The following is a 20,000-nucleotide window of genomic DNA, read 5'->3' as shown; positions in this document are numbered from 1 at the left end:
TGAAGGGAAAAGTTATGGAGAGGTCCTCATGGCAATTGTCAATATGACGGCTCCGAATAAATCTTTGGCTTCACATAAGACAAACATGCGGAAGCGGAAATAATTTTACATTCAAACAGATGAACGAACCAGCGTATCATTATTATTATTATTATTATTATTATTATTATTATTATTATTATCATTATACAGATAAATTATAGAGTAGCGTTAGATTCGAAAAGCATCATATCTCTTCACAGCTGCAAAGATATCACGACGTATCTCTTAACAGAAAAACAAAAACAAAAATTGGCAATGATCGAAGCCACGGTCAGCCTTATACCACCCAGATTCTATTTTTTGTCCGATTGAAAAAATTATAATTTTGTTCAGTCATAAATAATGGAAAGGTATCAGTGAAGCTTTCGGAGTGAGTGCGGAGGTTTGATGGTTCCTTGGCAGGTATAGGTACTCTCAAGATTTCGCAGGGAACCACGGTGCTCATCCATGCCAGTTTCTTACCAGACGGAGGCCTGTACCAGTGTGATTAAGGGTCACATAAAATTTTTTATCGCTGTGAAATGATTTTAATTTTGTTTTATTCGCCTTGAAGCCCTGGGTAGTGATCTATGTAGTTAATCTAGCGAGCAGTGTCAGAGTAATGCTATTGATTGTCCTTGCTTCGAGTGTCTGTCCCAAGATGAGATGGACCTGAATAATTGCCATCCACCTGGCTTGGTCTCCATTATTGATGAATTGCTCAGCTGACAGGATAGCCTAGAGGTTCGTGCACCCACCTCTGAATGCCGACTTCGCTACGAACTGTCATCCCAATATTTCAGAGGCAGGGCAATTGTTCAATGTGCATGGCTGCCCATCGGATGGACGTTAAACTGGGCCTCCAATCTGTCAGAATTTGTTGGTGGACATTAAATACCCCATGATGTTCTTCACGAAGAGTTGGCGAGCGCAAGGCCGGCAACTTTTCCTAATTAAAAATTCCTGCTCTACCCAACATCGGGGCACTGGATCAGCGGGACAGCCGTGCTTCCAGTGTTGATGTAAACCCACAGTCACGTGATGCATTTGAATGGATAGAATTGATTTGTAATAACAGCAATGACGTGTGGCAGTGAAAAGTGATCCCTATTTTTTTTTTTTGTATGCACTGTTGAGGCTCGTATAGGAGCTAACGCAAAGAATCTACAGCAAGGGGAGCAGGAGACAAAAGGGGGGAGAAGGAAAGAAAAAAAAAAACTTTCCAATAAGTTGGAGCAAAAATTGATCACCATGCAAAGAACCATGAAAAGCTGCTTTTATTTTTCTGTCTGCCATTACTCACTCACGAATTCCACACACCTGAATCCTCCTTCGCACCTCTGCTTCAGACTTACCATACCTGGTCACTGTTCCTCCCAGATACTCAAACCTATTTCCCTGCCTGATCCACTTCCCCTCTAACCTGATATTAATTTGTTGTCTTTGCTGCCCGACCCACATCACCTCAGTCTTCTCCATACTCATCTTCATCCCGTGCTTCCAAAATTCCTCCTTGCACTCCCCCAGTACTTCCTGCATCTCCAAACGACTCTCCACCACAACAACCAGATCATCCACAAACAGCATCCTCCCCATCCTACCCCTCAAGCTCACGTTCCTGCTTACCAGCTCCATCACCATGATAAATATGAGTGTGCAGAGAGCGCTTCCCTGCCTCAAACCGATGTTCAGCTGAACTCCTCAGACCAAAACTCTTCCCTTTGTTCCCTTGTACATCCTTTCCACCAATCTAACTTCTGCTTCCAGCACTCCCATCCACCTCAGTGTCACCATCCCGCAGTCACGTGCTGCATTTGAATGGATGGAATCGATTTGTTAGAGAACATGTGTTGTGACAGAGTTGTTGGCCTTCTCCAGGTCCACAAATCCCAATGCCATCTCACCTTGCACCTCCAACCTCTTTTCCACCAGCTATCTCAGTGTGAACATCACATCCGTTGTCTGCCAATGCTTTCCAACCCCCTGCTGCTCTACTCCAATATTCATCTCCACCCTCTTTCTTATCCTCTTGTCCAGAATCCTCTCCACCACCTTCATGACATCATTTAGAAGCGTAATGCCCTTGAACCTCCCCAGATCTTGAACATCACCCTTCTTCCATTTCAGCACGATGAACCCTGTCCTCCACTCCTCCAGAATTGAACACGTAGGTCTCATAAATATTGTTGCGGATTCGCGCCCGCCGGCGTGCGGACGGCCACATAACTCGAATCGCGGCACGTCGCCCACCGGACGGACAATCCAGTCGTGACCCTCTCGGACTAACGCCGGGAACTAGTCACGGGTGGACCTTTCGGTCTCACCACGATCGTGCCAATCGGCCCCCGCGTGGGATAGGGTTGCTCGCCAAATTCGACCTACCTAAGTACCCACACGGAGGGTAGACCGGGCGATCGCACCTCGCCGCAGGTCGACTTCGGACACGGGCCACTTTAAGCGACCCGTTCCGTACTATCGGGATAACTGAGCGGTGTTATTCGTCGGCCTCGACGGTTCGATTAATTATCGGGCGTTTTAGCCCACGACCAACCCTTTACGTGAAGCAAGATGGAGATTCAATGAAAGAAAAGACGAAGCGAAGCGGGAAAACAGTTCAACATGAAGCACATTTATTTCGCGATGAACGGAAAGCACACATATACAATTACACCAAAAGCACATGTAAAAGAAGAAGACAATGCAATATTACACAAAAAGCAAATGCAACAATGCAGATCTATCCGACTACCGAGCACACGGCAACACTTATACAATTTTACTTCACAGACGGCGCCGACAACACATATTCCCAAAGCAAAAGAAAAAGAACCACCCTCAAGGATGAGGCGGGCCTGGGGCCGAGACCGGGTCGGGCCTACCCGTCTGATGATGAGACGCGAAGTGGCGGTGGTGCCTCAGCTCCGCGGGCCTCGCGGACAGTGTCTGGTAGGGGGTGGGAAAGGGGCCCCCTTTGTCGCACTATCTCAGCGCGGGGGGAAACAGGAGGGGGTTGCTGATGCTCGGGGGAAGGAGGATATCACCCTGTCTCGGGTCCCGTGGCGAGCGTCTCCTCCTCGACCTCGGTCGCGTTGCTGGCTTCTCCCTCTGCAGCTCCCGGCACCGACGCGAGCACCCCCTCGTCCGCCTTCGCCGCCGCCACCTCTCCACAGCTCCGTCTACTCGCCCTCTCCGTCTCCTCTCTTGGCTCGTCCCAACTCTTCACTTTTGACTTCTCCCACTTCTTTCCAGCTCCACCGACGACTCTCTTGAACTCCGCACAACTCCTTTTACTGACGAACGCAGCCGTTTATATAAGCCCCGTGGCTTCGCTCTTTCCCCCTTGACCCTTTTCCTCCGACCCTTCACCTCTCTAACTGGCTCCCCATTGGACCGAGGAAAAGTGGGCGTGAATGCTTTTTGATCCATGAATTTGCATATAGCGTCCTCACTCCAACGCCCTGGAGGCGGGGCCAAATCGCCCCAGCTCGCCGATAGGACGGAACAGAAGTGGGCGTGAGTCGTTTTTGATCCGTTTTTCTTCGGAAAGTCTGTGATGTTTTTGAATACGCTGCTCGGTGCGCGCCCTACACGAGTCCAGCATCGGCGCCCACAAGTGGCGTGGGAATGACGGTGATGCGATGGTGGCGAGTTGTGACGGTAAAGGTCGTGGCTGTTGTTGTGAAGCGGCGTTGTGGTTGGTGGTTGTTGTTGTGAAGCGGCGTTGTGGTTGGTGGTTGTTGTTGTGAAGCGGCGTTGTGGTTGGTGGTTGTTGTGAAGCGGCGTTGTGGTTGGTGGTTGTTGTTGTGATGGCTTTTGAGACGTGGTTGGTGGTGGTAGTAATGGCGGCTGGTCCAAAATAAAGATAATAAAAGAAAAACGGCTATCCTGAAGAGTCGCAGCCCGACTGAATGACATGTATTCCCTCGAAACAACGGGTTTGGGCCTAACTACACATATACTTACAGAGATATCTCACCTAAGGGACCTGAATGGTGGTTTGTGAATTTCGTCAACCACAACAATATATTCAACAGCCATTCATCCAACCGAATCCGACTTCTGCTTCAATTATCATCTCTGTACAAACCTCATAATTCCCCTCTACATAACATGGTAGATCCAGCTCGCCGTTGCTTCCGTCCAGGTTCAACAGCTCTTTGAAATATCCTTCACACACCTTCAATACTGCTGCCCTTCTGTCACGAGCTTCCTGCCACCATCCTTAATCACCACCCCCTTCATATATTTACCATCCTCGTCCCTGTCATGAAGCAACTTATATATCATCTTCCTTCCACCATCCTCTTCCAACTCGTGGTACATCTCATCTTCTATATAATTCCTTGCCGTATCCACAGCTCTTCTTGCTGCTTTCTTCTTCTGCCCATGCAGGTGCAGCAACCCCAGATCCAGCTGCCTCCTCCTATCTGCGATTTTCTCGATCCTCTTCCAAATTACCTTGTTTTCACCAATTGCCTTCACTACCTTCTCCATCCACCATACCCGGTTTCTATCCCTCGATGATGCAAACTTTCCTGACGTCCTTCCACACAAAACTTCTGCAATTCCCCTAAACACCTCTCAGTACTTCTTCCACATCTCCTCCAAACTATCCGCTTCTTTGCTCAGTTGCTCATACCTCGCCCTCAACCTCTCCTTGTACTCAACGATGATGCTTCCTCTATGGTACACTTCCCCCACTTTATAATCTTCCGACCTCTGCTCTTAACCTCCCTTCTTTTCTCCATCCGTACCACAAACACCACCGGCTTGTGCTTGGTGGTAACATGCTCTCCCACTACTGCCTTACAATCCTTACACCTCCACAACTGTCGCTCCTTACCACCACCAAATACAATTCTGTTCTATGATGTGCACTCCTACAGGTAATCATGTGGCTTTCCTGCTTTTGAAAGAATGAACCAGCTATGGCCATCCCATTCCTCACCACCAGCTCCACCAACTCTCGACCCTCTCTATTTCTCATTCCCCACCCAAATTTACCAACACATTCCTCTTCACCCAGCCCTCACCACTCCCACATGCATATCAAAGTCCCCCGCAATGCACAGCATCACCTCGAGCTCAACCATTACAATCATCCTCTCCAGTGCGTCCCTGAATTCCTGCTTCTCTGCCTCAGTCCTTCCCGTTTGCGGCCCATATACCGACACAACACACACCAATTGCCTTTGCATCACCACCCATGTCATAACTATCCATTCTTCCCATGTTTCCACTTTGATCACCTGCTTGCTGATCTCTTCCGATACAATTATTCTCACGCCATCACACCTTCCATCCTCACCTGTGTGCAACAGCTTGTATCCTCCGATCAACCTCCTCAATCTGTCTCCTTTCTATTTGATCTTCTGCACACACAACACTTCCAAACTCCTTCTCCGCATCATCTCCACCACATCGACCCCTCCCACCCCCCCCCCCAATTGATCCCACATTCAAACTACATAGCCGGACATCACTTCTGAATTGCTGCCCACCAGACAGAGCTAGCTAGTACTATCAGGTCATACCATCTTTCAGGTCATACATATCCATATACACATCTGCTCCATTATAAATAGATTTAGCAAATGTGCAATGCAATATGTTGGCAAGAGAATGCGGAGGTGTAATGTCGGAACGAATGCACAAAGGTGCAGCACAAAAACCCCAAATAAAAGCACTGGTTGTTCAATACTCACTCATCACGACATTGATGGAAATTCTGCTCTAAAATGTGAGTTGCAGTGTTCGGCAAGTCAAAAAGATAAACAGTCATGGCAGGAAAAAGGATGGGATAGAAAATAAAACAACATACAATACAAAGAGTAAAAAAACGTTATTAATGAAATATTCATATAAATAGATTTTAAAATTCAACAATATCGAAGAGTAGCATTTCCAATGGCTGCTCGGAGAGACAGTGAGGCATCTAGAAAATCCGTTATAAATAACAGTTTGAATATTTGAATAACAATTTGCTTCAGGGGTAAATATGGTGGATGTGCCAGATGGTGGACATGGAATATCTAAAGGGAAACCCAAACGCCCAGACTACCTCGACGCTACTCTTTCCTTTGATACCCTACAAAATAGATACGATGTGTCTTTATCCGATTTATGGATTATAAAGTGGGTAAATGTGCGATTAAGAGTCAAAATCTTCTTCTTGTTATGGAATTAGACCATCACATCTGGAAGTAGACCACCAGATCCGTACTGTATACAGGTTACATCGTGTTATGATACTCAAATGGCGAATAATTTTGATGCGTCAATGGTGGTTGTAGTAAGACAAACCAAGATGGGTTCATGCCACACCAATGGCTGAAAGACCCTAAGTTTTCCAGAAATTGGACGAGGTTTGACCGAAATACCTGAATGTGGATCGGGCCGAGAAAATGTTTGCTTTTGCGCTCGGAACATTTTGCAGAGCACTATTATGGAACAACAGAGATGGCTAGATCTTGCGGTTATCCACCACGATTGAGAGAGGATGCCATCCCCATGATTAAGCGGAAGAAGCAGCCGCCACTCGAAACTGTAACACCATCTCGACTGAGCTACCAGCACATGTACATGGGCGATGTGAGCGGTGAATCAAACACCTGTGGCCATTGTCCGGCAGTTACCGCAAGAGCATCTGAAAATAATTATCTCTTATCAATACGAATTTCAACAAATCAAATGAACCAACATCTATTTATAATGGAGAGAAAGTATGTATACATCATCATCTACTTCTCCAAGAGGATTTGACCGAGGATGCTAAAACTTTCAGGGTACCCCCCTGTGATGTAACCAAGTTTGAATATAAAATGTATATTCATGCTCCGCCCATGTCTTGCGTCATGCATATTCATGTTTTGCCTCATGCATATTTATGCTCCTCCCATGTGTTGCATCATCTCCGTTGGCGAGGGTGTGACAGCGGCTCTTCCCTGTCTGGTGGAACGGGTGGTTTTGTGTGGAAAAGCATGGTTTTTACCATCACACTTGGAGTGTTTTAAAAGAAAGTGAAAAGTGATTAAAATCTCTCAGTGTTGGTAAGCTACCTGGAGCATTCTTTCTTCAAAGAATCTAAACACAGAGGCCGTTCCAGGATACCCACCCCCCTCCACATTCCACCAGAAATCATCACCCCCACAATAGCCCCCTCCACAATCCCCTATCAACTGGGGAGGGACATCGACACCTCACAGACATGACGGTGGGACACGGCACAGACGCCAATGGCATCCGGTAAAAGTATGAAACAGGACGATCCCATAACCTACAAGACACCTGGTCAGCCTGTGATGGTGGGACAAAGCATTGTCAGCGACGGTGGGACATGGCCAATTTTGTCCGCGGTGTGGGCTGTCAGGCGATGATGGGTATTTCTGCTCGAGTAATATATAAACCGATTTATCAATTAATACAAAGTCCCTCCCTTAAAAACGGTTAATTGAATGGAAAAATCAAACCCTACCGAGCTAAAGTGATCATGTAAACAGCGTTTCAATCTTCCGACTTCTTCCTCTGAATCGCTCGTACAAGGCTTGAAATGATATGGCTCCACAATCCCAACAAAAGCGTTTCCATCAATAATTATGTCTCCAATAGTTTCGTCAAAATCCCACTGATCAGTTTCAACAGACTGAGAATCTTCAGAGTTACTAATGATGGTGAAATCAGTATCGGAATCTGAGCTCGACACACTCTGTTTCTCTACGTAAACCGCTGTTCAGAACAATATGGATTCCAGATGTGACGTCACTGGCAAAAATCGAAAATCGACACTCGTCTCGACCAAGGCTTTTTAGACACTTTATGATTGGAAAAAACAATTTCAATTTTTTTTTTCTCCTCTTCAAATTAGACCATGATTAATGATTCTCAATGGTTTTCAGAATTTTTTTTTTTTTGCGTTTGGGTCCCCCTTTAAGGTAAGGTGTGCATTTTCATTGTGAGATGCTGGACATGCTATCTCTCATTGTTGTTTGATGGATATGTTATATTTAAGGTAATGTGCATGATTTAATGTATTATCATATAATGGAAAATGTGTGATGGGAGTTGTAACTATATGATAATACATTAAATCTTCCTGTGAGTAGAGTTTGATTCGTCATTTTGCATTGATGGGTTGACTGACTGCCTGGAAACAACTGAGGCTGTGTATCTCCCTGATGTAGGTAATCTAGTGATGTGGATCCGTGATCAAGTTTGTGGATTCCTGACCGGACCCGCCATCATCCCAAGTTTGTGGACCCGCCATTTTGGAGAGGTTCTGGACTGAAATGGTCAAAACCTTGAGGAAGAACGGTGCCCAGCATCCATGCAGTCAGGAAACCAGTGAATAGCTTACAGGTTAAGGTTTTTACTTTATGTAAGGGAACTATGTTTTGAGATTTACAATGTAAATAAAGTTGAATCGAGGAGGTTGTGAAATTTACAAAATTCACAGCAATCATCATACAAAAATACACAATTTGGTTCTGTTCTGTTCTGTTCTTGCGTGTGGCAGCTTGGCTACCAGTTAGCTATCATTTATTGGAAGCACAGCTGTGCTACTGATGCTGTGCCCCTATAGCAGTACACTGGTACCATTTTGCCAACCTCTGAAGGATGACAGGCTGAGTACACCCCACCTGGTGTTAATTCAGCAGCCAACAGGGCTCAAACTCAGGACCCTAAGATCCCAAGCAGGCCATCCTAACCACGAAGCCAACACCAGGCTTACATGCAATTTTGTGTCTGTCTGTCTTTCTGACCATTTTTTTGACCGTGACACATTCGGTCATTATTTATCCGATCTCAATCAAACTTGACAGGAAGATTAAAGGTCACATGACGGAGGTTGTAGCGACTTAATTGGCACCCCTCCCCAAGGGGATATTCCACCTTGGACAAAATCTGTGTTGAGGTGTATATCTGTGTTACGATAGCTAATCATGCCATTTTTCCAAGGTTGCTCTAACAACAAAAGTAATAACAACACTAATGATAATAGCATAATATTAATGTTATTACAAAACAATATTAATGCTAATATCTCCTCTCCACAAGAGATATTTCCTCCTTGGACCGACGCCGTGTTAACATGTAAAAATATCTTATTGTGGCGTTTTGTGGGGCTTGGAAACGAGGAAGAAGAAGAGGCCTCCCCAAAGTAAAAAAAAATAAATTATAAACCACAAACACGTATGATTACCTATGTAAGCAGTCGCTACTGCTGTTTAACATTAAATTGGAAGAAATCTGGAGAAAACCCGACATCCTTGAGGCATTTACTGCTTATCGCGTCCACCAAAGAAGAACTGATCTGAACCTAGATCCACTGTAATGTATATACCCCAAAGCGGATAATAACATGACCCTTCCGGTCGCTCGCGCAGGTAGTGGGTGTACATGTCCTTTAAATTACATTTTTATATTTTAGGAACAGCCATTACTACATTACAGATAGATAGATAGAATTGCGAAGAACGGACATTATAAAATGAGGTGTGCGTTCGTGTTTGTGGTCCCCGGTCTCCCTCCTAAGTGCTCAAGTATCCATCTGGTACAATCAACATTCCTATTAGAGGATGGTGCTGTTTCCAGTGGTTTACTCGACTGCTCCTCTGGCATATTTCAGGTAATTGTCAGAGAGACAGAATACAGAGATATCGAAATTGGTCATGGTACCGGCACACAGTGACCTGCTCTTCTCAAAAAAGAAAATCTTTACCTCCTGTAAACTTGCAGATTAGACAATTCATGGTTTAACATATCATCACCTCTCAAATGGAAAAAAAAAACGAAACCATTCCACAAAGCAATATGCAATAGCTCATGTAAAAATGCCAATTTTTAAGACACGTTGGAGTCCCCGGAGGGGGGAGGTTTTGCATTCGCCAGTGTATAGTCCCACGAATTATTTATCATCCACTTTGAGGGTTTATATATTTGGGATCTCAACCGTTTGCAAATCGAGTGATAAAAGATGGGAAACATGCCGGTTAGCTTCAGTAAATTGGTTTCGTCCGATTGTCGAGGCAAGATGAAGAACGTGACAAAACATGGGGTCTTAACGACCAAGGTGAATCGTTACCTGAAATCTGATTCATCCTAAGAGGTATAATTCGAGAAGGAAATCAAGGCCAGTAGGTAGGTGATGTATGACCCACCCTGACCACACTGTAACAACCACCTTAATGGTTTTTCAAATTGCATCAATTACTCTGAGATGTTGTGTCTCCATGTGTACAACACCTGGAGGGAAATTAAAAGGTTGTTTAACATTTAATCAGATGATTGGCGGCTCAGTGAGAATCCCAGATGAGCTTTGAATACACAGTGCCAGTTTGGAAGCTCTTTTAGATTCAGTTTCTGAAGCAGCTGAAGCTGTCACAATTATGAGTGTGATGTTGCAAACCTGTTCCACCCGGATGTCAAAGTCTTCAAGAACCTTCTTTCCGTGGAAAATCTTGGCCCTGGAGAGAAGGCACAAAACGTACGGTATTAATTGCCGCCATATCAATCTGTTCACTGTGTTCATTCAAAAATACACAATTCATGTTCATCACATCTTGAATTAGTGCTACCCGTCCATTCGTGTTCATCTTATGGTATAATTGGTCTTTTACACACACACACACACACACACACACACACACACACACACACACACACACACACACACACACACACACACACACACACACACACACAATTTTTTTTTTTTAGGTAGATATAAATATCAGACAAATATGTATAAAATAACAAAGATGATGTCTTATTAAGATGAAGCTATCTTGATTACATGATGGCATCACATTAAGAGGATGCCATCCTGATAAGGTGGCATCACATTAAGAGGATGCCATCTTGATGATAAGGTGGCATCACATTAAGAGGATGCCATCCTGATGAGAAGGTGGTGTCTCATTAAGTGGACACCATCTTGATAATAGGATGGCATCCCATTAATAGGACACCATGTTGATAATAGCATGGCATCCCATTAATAGGACACCATGTTGATTACATGATGGCATCACATTAAGAGGATGCCATCCTGATGATAAGGTGGCATCACATTAAGAGGATGCCATCCTGATGATAAGGTAATGTCTCATCAAGAGGACACCATCTTGATAATAGGATGGCATCCCATTAATAGGACACCATCTTGATAATAGGATGGCATCCCATTAATAGGACACCATGTTGATAATGGGATGGCATCCCATTAATAGGACACCATGTTGATTATATTATAGGACGGCATCCTATTAAGAGGATGCAATCCTGATGATAAGGGGGTGTCCTATGAAGAGGACACCATCTTGATTATAGGATGGCATCCCATTAATAGGACACCATCTTGATTATAGGATGGCGTCTCACTAAGAGGACACCATGTTGATTATATTATAGGACGGCATCCTATTAAGAGGATGCAATCCTGATGATAAGGGGGTGTCCTATGAAGAGGACACCATCTTGATTATAGGATGGCATCCCATTAATAGGACACCATCTTGATTATAGGATGGCGTCTCACTAAGAGGACGTCATGTTGATTTTAGGATGGCATCCCATGAAGAGGACGCCATCTTGATTGGAGGATGGCGTCCCATTAGGAGGACGCCGTCTTGATTATAGGATGGCGTCCCATTAAGAGGACGCCATGTTGATTGCAAGATGGCATCTCCTTAAGAGCACGCCATTTTCATTACAACAAGAGCATTTCCTTTAAAAGCTCCAGAATGAGACGTACAAGTTTCTGCTGCTGGCTTTCTCAAGCACCCAGAGCTGGCTTTGCATGGACCATCAAGAGAAAGTCAAAGATAAAGTCTTCCCAAAGACAAATTTCCATCATCAGGCGGCCCATCACGCAGCATTTCCCATCTTCCTGCAACCGTATCTATCGTCGGGTTCAGAATCCACTGAAACTAGTGATTACGTTAGTCGTGCGTTAAAACAGTAACTTTACCAGTCCCATATTATCTGCTGCCCAATTATGATGGAAAACGTACTCTTTCTGCCACAAATTACCTGGAACGTCATAATCGGATCCGTTCTGGTGACAAAGTACAATTACTTCGGAAAACTTTTGCTGTGATACAATAAAGTTTACTTTGACAGGGAAATGGCTTATACTTTTGTGGTATTATCGTTCAAAGGCATGGCTGCTGAGAAAAGGTATCACTTACAATCCCTTCATGAATATAAATTGCTCCAAATGGGTTTGTCTGGTCGTGTTCTCATCTTGAACCACTGGTGCCACGATGCAGGGAACCCAGGTTCAAATCCCACGTACCAGATGTAACCTTGTAAGTCGTATGAATGGATACTGATGTCTAGGTCACTTGATCGTTTAAAAAGTTTTTTTAAAAACTCAAAATGTCCTCTTATATTACCTGTCAAGTGAACTGCAGCGAGCTTAAGTGACTGAAGACAGTTTGACGGATTAATGTCATGATTAACGAGATAAATTTTTGTCCAAATTCTACCGATTAAGGCTGAGAGCGAATGCCTTCATCTCAATAATGGGACAAAATCAGTAAAAATGTCATTGAAATTCACTGCCTAACGACACGAAACCTTTTCTCACGAATAACTGGTTCACGGCCTGCTGCTCCCTTTTACGCCATGTGCATCCCACGAGGCTCTAGTGATCAGCTAATGACCCCTTGGGCGCGTAATCTCAGTCGTGGTGCAGCGATCGTGGGATGTGGAGTAAGTGCAATCTCAGCAAGAGATGTCCCAGGAGAGAAAGTGAAGCCAAATCAAGCGTGCTGATGTCATTGCAAACAGGCCGTTACAGCGTCAAATGGCCACTAGGTTCGAAAACAGGCCATTATAACATTAAAGTCAGCCAACATAGGAAAATATGAAAATTGTTTGAGATAAACACACAAGGATGTACAGGAGGAAGCCATTCAGCCCATCAAGCATGCATGCCATCTCATCTATGATCTATAATAGAGCAGATGTGCATTTGGCTCTATATATGTATATAAAAATTATATGAAGGAAAACTATGAACCCAGCCCAGGAATCAAACCCAGATTTTCTGGTGAACCATACCAGTGCTTTGCCATCTGAGCTATTTGAGCTATCTGGGCAACCCACCAGTTGAGCACACAATTCTCCCACATATAGAAACGCCACTCTCTTTCTGCCACTGCTTCTGGGACACTCACTGCCAACCACAGGAGCAGTGATGGCCTGCCCACAAGAGGGTTTTCCCCCATGGGGGAACGCATCCATGTTAGCTATTATTATACCACAGGGGGAGTAGTAATACAATTGTATCAATGAACAAGCAAACATACATTATATGTATGCTTCTTTGTTAAGTCATTCTGGAGAAAGAGATTTTTTAAAAAGGTTTATTCTTCAAAAAAAATCAGAGCTGCCAAACCATGTGACCTTTTTACGTCATAGGTGAATAATTTTTTGTTCCTCATGGATAGGCAATCATTACCTGTAAATTTTCACTTCGATCTGTTCATCTGTTTCGGAGAAGAATGAAGACATTTACGTTCAAAAAATATATGGCTTCTGAACCATGTGACCGATGACGCCCTCAATTTTTCCGAATCCGAATCCGTCCACAACTTTTTAAGATATCCTGCATACAGTCAAACAAACAAACAGACAAACAAACAAAACAAACAAACAAAGACAGAAAGGAGTGAAAAGATAACCCCCTTCACCTTCGGTGGTGGAGATAATTAACAGAACAGATGGACGTACGAACGGACAATTCAAAAACAGATGAACGAACGAACGGACTGGCGACTTCCTCAACGGACGCATCAAAACAACCTTAAAGAGCAAACTCTGGAACGTCACGTATAACTCATGGATGGACGTGTGTGTGTGGGTGCGTTTCTCTATTGAGCGAGCCATTTCATATAGTTTTTTGAATTTTGATGTACCTTTCTCGTTACATGGCGTTGGTGTTGTCAAAGCAGTTTCTTTGCAGGATGTATGCTGTATGGTTTGCCATTGCCTTCCCAGCCATTGTATTTAAAAAGGTTAAAACAAATATCAAAACAAGAGAGTTCATAGAACACCTTACCCTGCGCAGTCTTGAGAAAAAAAAGGACATGGGCAGGGTCTGCGAGCTGCAAATCTCATTTGTCGGGACGACGTAAAATTACGTAATATTTTGTCCAAATACTGCTGAACGGAAGGGTTTTGGAAGTGCCAACACTCAACACGTGGAATGTTGAAGAGGTTGAAGAAGGTTTTATTTTAAAGGTTGTTGAAAAATATTTTAAAGGTTTTCAAAAAAATATATTAAAAATTCCGAAGTTTAACGCCATTGATGCAGCATCTTTTGCACCACCTTATTTAAAACATTACATTCGTTTTTCGTGCCTGTTGTCTGTGTCCTTTATGACATCCATTTTAACAATAACATTCCTGTTAGGAATGATTTTAAATTTTGTTGATTTCCAGACAGGCAGACAGTAATTTTTTTTTTTACTTTAATCATCTCTGCACATGCACAATCAGAACTAATTCAGAGCCAAAGTACAGTACTGCTAAACTGCAGGTTCGTTTCCCGATTCGTGTTCAAATATATAACATCCAATTGAAATCAAGTTGTTCCTCGATTTTAATGTGGACAGACAGACAGACAAATGAACTAATTGCTGAACCCTATTTTTTCCTTTGCATGGCGCAACGACGTCACAAATGGGAACGCATCATGTCCATTTTCCGGAATGCCGAGTGCCTGGGCATAAGAAGCTGCTAAAAGCTAATCTAATCAAAACGCATACACTCCTCTGGCTAAAATATATCGTCTTGCAAGAAACACATGCCTCCTGGCACAAAGGCCAAAACGGGTGGTCAAACAAAAAGTTGATATCTCCACTTCCAGGTATCTACCGACAAGATGGACAGGGTCTACAGGCGATTCCTGTGCACAGCTTGACACCAACAAGCATGTAGAGTACCATGGAACAGAGGGAAGCAGGATTCCCAAGCTGCATAACAACGTCGTTGTCATTGAATGTCAAACATGTTGAGGTTCGACGAAATGGGGACGTCTTTCGTAGTTTGACAAATCCACTCATGATGGGAAAGTGATGTCTCCTTGGCAAGGCACAAACTACTACGGGGAAAGATAATTATCGGAAGGAAACATGGCTGAGGGCTTTTGCCTCATTGTGTAACAAGAGTAAAGCAATTTCATGGCTTTTTCAAAAGTCTGGACAAACGCAGTGATAAATCAAATGGATTATCCGTTCTTGGGATGGATGAAAACGAAATGCAATATTGAGTTTGGGAGCATTTTACCGGAAATCGTATTCCTGTACGTTCAGAAAATATTGATGATTAGATCGAATGAGAGTGATGCAATGCTGCCAGAAATGCAAGCTCATGATGCTAAGAGCCATAACTATTAAGAAAGTTCAATCACCTGCAGTTTGAGGTTCATGAAAGAGCGAGGTTGAGAGATGGGAAAAAAGGCAATGTGCCGACAGTGGGGCAATGCAGCAACAGGTGGGCGAATGAAGAAGGCAACAAGCAGGGTAATGAATGAAGTAACAAGCAGAAGAATGGCCAGGACCAGAAGATAGGCAGGACCAGAAGATAACCTGGAACTGGAATATAGCCAGGACCAGAAGATAACCAGGACCAGAAACTACACCACCTGGTGGTTGTCAGTATTACACTTTATCTTTTTTTTTTTCAACCGAGTACCTCCATAAAGTACGTACTATTAGAATGTGAGTATATTTACAAAGGACGCACTGTTAGAATGTGAGTATATCTATAAAGTACGTACTATTAGAACGTGAGTAGTGTACGTCTGCATGGAGAACATACTATTAGAACATTAGTACATGTATAGTTTCTTCTGCCTTCAGGTCCATTCTCAACTTCTTCAAATAACCCAATTTCATGCCAAATGTTCACACTACCCACATAGGTTGTACTCTGATCTATCTTAGAGCAACAAGTGTGGGCTGAGTACGAGATCATAGGTAGTTGTTGGATTTGGAGTAAACCTTGGCGGACGTGATGGTATTAAATTATGCTGTTATTGATGTGAGAGTTTATCGCTGACACAAAACCTCATGGAGCATAAAACAATAAACATACACATTTTTCTGCAAGACATTTATGATGACAAACTGCTAGATCTCTCGCAGGAACATCGATTAATAACGGAGATATACCAATGAATGACAAAATTAATTTCCATGGCTTTAGATCGCAATGGAAATGCTGTACGTGCTTGGGAAGGTCTAGTCTTTAACCCTTTAAACGCTGAGATCATTGGACTTTCAGCTCCCCCACCCTGGGCTCACTGGAGAAAAATCCAGCTGTTCGGGTGTATGAGTGTGTGAATGGCAGCTGGTAAACTGGCTGTTCAGGTTATGGAGGTTTGAATGGCGGATGGTAAAATGGCCACTAGGGTTCAAAGGGTTGATCACTCGCTGAAATTGCACTAAAACTGTCCCTGATTACTAAGTTTTGAATGATTTCCTGAGTTCAAAATTGAATTACCTTTTAAAAACCTGTGCTTTATGCTGACATGGTTTGGATGTGGCCACCAGATGGGAAATTGCAGTCGTCTCATGCTCTCCAGAGTACTCGTTTTGTCCACCAAACCCAAACTCTCAAACACAACTCTTGCTCTCAACGATCCGACTCTTCATCTCTTCCTCTAAGCCTCCACTCCCCATCCTTCCTCACTCTCAATAATTCACCTTCTTATCCCTTCTTTAATCCCTGTACCCATCCTCCTTCCTTCCTTTCAGCAATCTACCTCCTCAGCCATTCTTCTTCAGCTCCCCTTCAACCTTTCTTCCTTCTAGCTTCCTCTAATGTATTAACCATCCACATCCTGCACCAAGTCCTTTCTTGGGTTGGCAGACAAACCACCCTCTCAACCTCTACAACTCCGCAGGTAAGCAGTTGTGACTCTCACTGAATATTTCAAAGACCTAAGTCCTCCATAAACTCGCTCCAAGGCAAACTGCAGTGTTCCCAAATAACACTATCAATGAAGAGACTCAAAAGGTCGTTGAACACTTTCCTTATATTCGCTGTCATTTTTCTCAAGGAACCACCATTGACAACAAGGAGGTGATGCAACGTTAAATCAGTTGTGACAGTAACTCCATCAGCAGCGATATGGCAGTGAGACCTGGGTCACCTATCAATGGTATCTTAAGCTTTGGAGAGCTCCCATCAACAATGGCTTTGCAGGATGATAATCCGGACAATATGGGAAGACCGCCAAATTTATCCCACATGACCCCATTCACAAGCACTCCGAGTCAATAGGTTATTGTGGTTATTTTCCCACTCTCCCTCATCTCTTTTCATTTGTTACCTCCACCACCGAAGGTGAAGGAGGTTAAGTTTTCACCACTCTCTGTCTATTTGTATGATTGTCTGTTTGTTTGTGTGTAGGATATCTCAAAAGGTTGCAGATGGATCTGGAGGAAATTTGATGGACCCATTGGATGTGTGACATGGAAGAATTGATTCAATTTTGGTGAATATCCGAATCCAGATCCGATAATTTTTTCGATTCTTCCCCATTCATGGATAGGGCTGAACTAATATATGGCACGATATCTCAAAAAGTTGTTGACAGATTCGGATGAAATTTGGAGGAAAGGTTGGGTGTGTAACAAGGAAGAAACGATTTGATTTTGGTAAAGATCCGAATCCAGATTGGGCCCGATATGTTCTCGTGGATCAGACATTGCGTGGTGGAGGTATGCACTTTACCGAGTGCCCTTCTCGTCTATTCTCGGTTGGGCTGGCATGATGGCCGACACCGAGAGGTATGCAGACTCGTCTCTAAGCTGTCTGGCCTGGGTTTAAATCTCGACCCAGCTATAAACTGTCATCCTGGTGTTTCGCAGGGCGATTCATAAGTGTGAGCACCGTCTCTCGGATGGATGTTAAACAGGTGTCCCATCTGCTGGCATTAGTTGGTGTATGTCCTTTGAGAACACTAGGTGGGCAATTGCTGGCATCATGGTCAAAATAATTTCAAATTCCTACCCTAACCCTCTGTTCCCCCTGTCCCAAGGGAACGAAGTGCAAAAGGGTCAACACCCAAGGGGGTCGCTACATACCCCTCAGCTGGGTATGTGAATTTTGTTACAATCCATAGATAACGCTAATGGAAGAGCTAACACACTGAACGAATCAGGGTGGAACTGACAAAAACAGAACGAAAAACATGCCTGCATGGAGAAAGAAACTCCAAGGAGGAGAAACTGGAAAATTCGAATGGATTTGGGTGGGGTTAATGAGGGTAAAAAAAAAGATCATGGTTTTGGATTGGGGACGATCTCGAATCTAGATGGTGGTGAACAGCCATCTTGAAGTCCTGGAGGATTAGTAGTCGTTGTCGGTTAGTTTGTTCCTTTTCTATTTTATGCCTTTCGCCTTCCTCTTCTTGCTGTGTTTCATTCAGATTGTTTGAAGCTTGTTCACCCCCACGTCCTCTCCTTTCCCTTGATCTCATTCTAACATCTGCCCTGCTGTTGGTGTTTCCCCCATTTCCATTTTGTTCGATTCAATTCCGCTGTAGCTCTTCTCCAATCTTTCATCATGTATACAAATAAAGACAGTAAAACTTATTCCAGCATCATTGACGAAGCGAAACCAATGGCATCCCAGCTCTAACTAGAACGGTACTCAGTAGAGAACATACCTCTGCCAGGCTGAATAGTTTACGTTTTAGATCCCAGTGATAGGCCGGATCTTGAACCGGACTTGAACCAAAATCAAATTGGCCTGTTCTTGTCACCAAACTAACTCATCCACCAAGTTTTGTCAAAACTTGTCCCCAACTTTTTCAAATATCGTGCTATATCTCATTTTGGTCCCATCTCTCAATGGTGAAGAATCACTTAAAAAAATTAAATAATTTTCGTATCCAGATCTGGATCCGGATCTTCAGCAAAATTGAATCAGTTCTTTCTTGTCATACACCCAACGTGTCCACCAAATTTCATCTGAATCAGTTTGTATCTTTTTGACATATCCTGCTCAGAGACAAACAAACAAACAAACAAGCCGGTAGGCGGCGATGGGTCGCCGAGCATGGAAACTATAAGATATAGAGCATAATGGATGTCATATAGCGGATAGGGAATCACCTTAAGATTATGCATATCAAATCTCATCCAGTTCCATCTACTGATAACTACTCGGTATCCATTTGAATGAAAAGTACCGAAAATGCGGTTTGAAATCGGAAATCCCCAAAGTCCGAGGGGGTGCTGTGTGTGAACAAAGATCTAAGTCTAAAATCCGGCTTGATAGTTTATGCACAATGTATCCCAGACGATTAGTGTGAATTTTCATGACCATCCGACCATAACCTGAGGAGGAGTAGCATTTGGTGCGAAGGCACCTCCAGCTCTCGCATATTATCGATTTTTGCACTAATTGACCTTTGACCCCTGACCTAAGCGAAATCGGTCAATATGTCCTGAGGCAAAGTTGTAGTACTCATTGAGTACCATGAACCTGCAAAGCTTCATTCGTATCAATGCACTCACCTGGTCGCTCGGGGGCCTTCAATTTTCACCAATTTTCGTGCATACCCTAATTGTAGGGGCGCTGCGGGTAAACTATTCCATATATCACAAAAAAACGGAATATATTTGATAGAGCATCACGTGTAGATCATGTGTGCCAAATTTCATAACCCTACGTGGGATAATGGCTTTCGGAATTGATTTCGCGTGAACGGTACCGATTTTGAAGGTTTTTCGGTTGTTGCTAGGGAACCAAAGCATCCCTAGCAACCATCACAATTTCCAAAGCACTAGGTCATAAGATGTACCTACCACCCAAGTTTGGTCAAAATCTGCCCACGTTGACAAACGAACAAACATCCAAACAGATAGAATTACTGACAATAAGGGTCACCTATTTCGGCGACCCAACACACGGAGACAGACAGACAGGGGTGAAAACACGACCTCTGCCCACCTTCG

General features: G+C 43.7%; 1 protein-coding gene across 12 annotated transcripts in view; it reads right to left on the bottom strand.

Annotated features, from left to right (window-relative positions):
• The window catches only part of LOC147033550 (synapsin-2-like), a 235,970-nt gene that overhangs the window by 143,490 nt on the left and 72,480 nt on the right, over positions 1–20,000 (bottom strand). For all 12 annotated transcript variants that reach the window (XM_085855416.1, XM_085855425.1, XM_085855434.1 and 9 more), the window contains one exon: positions 10,427–10,484. In XM_085855416.1, coding sequence (XP_085711542.1) covers positions 10,427–10,484 — 58 coding nt within the window. The remainder of the gene's footprint in view (positions 1–10,426; positions 10,485–20,000) is intronic.

The sequence above is a fragment of the Eptatretus burgeri genome, chromosome 2, assembly GCF_056783735.1.
Source record: "Eptatretus burgeri isolate ZD-2024b chromosome 2, Ebu_testis_v1, whole genome shotgun sequence".
In the NCBI taxonomy this organism is placed as follows: Eukaryota; Metazoa; Chordata; class Myxini; order Myxiniformes; family Myxinidae; genus Eptatretus; species Eptatretus burgeri.
Note: the sequence above shows the minus strand (reverse complement) of the source record. Positions and strands in the feature narration are given on the sequence as shown.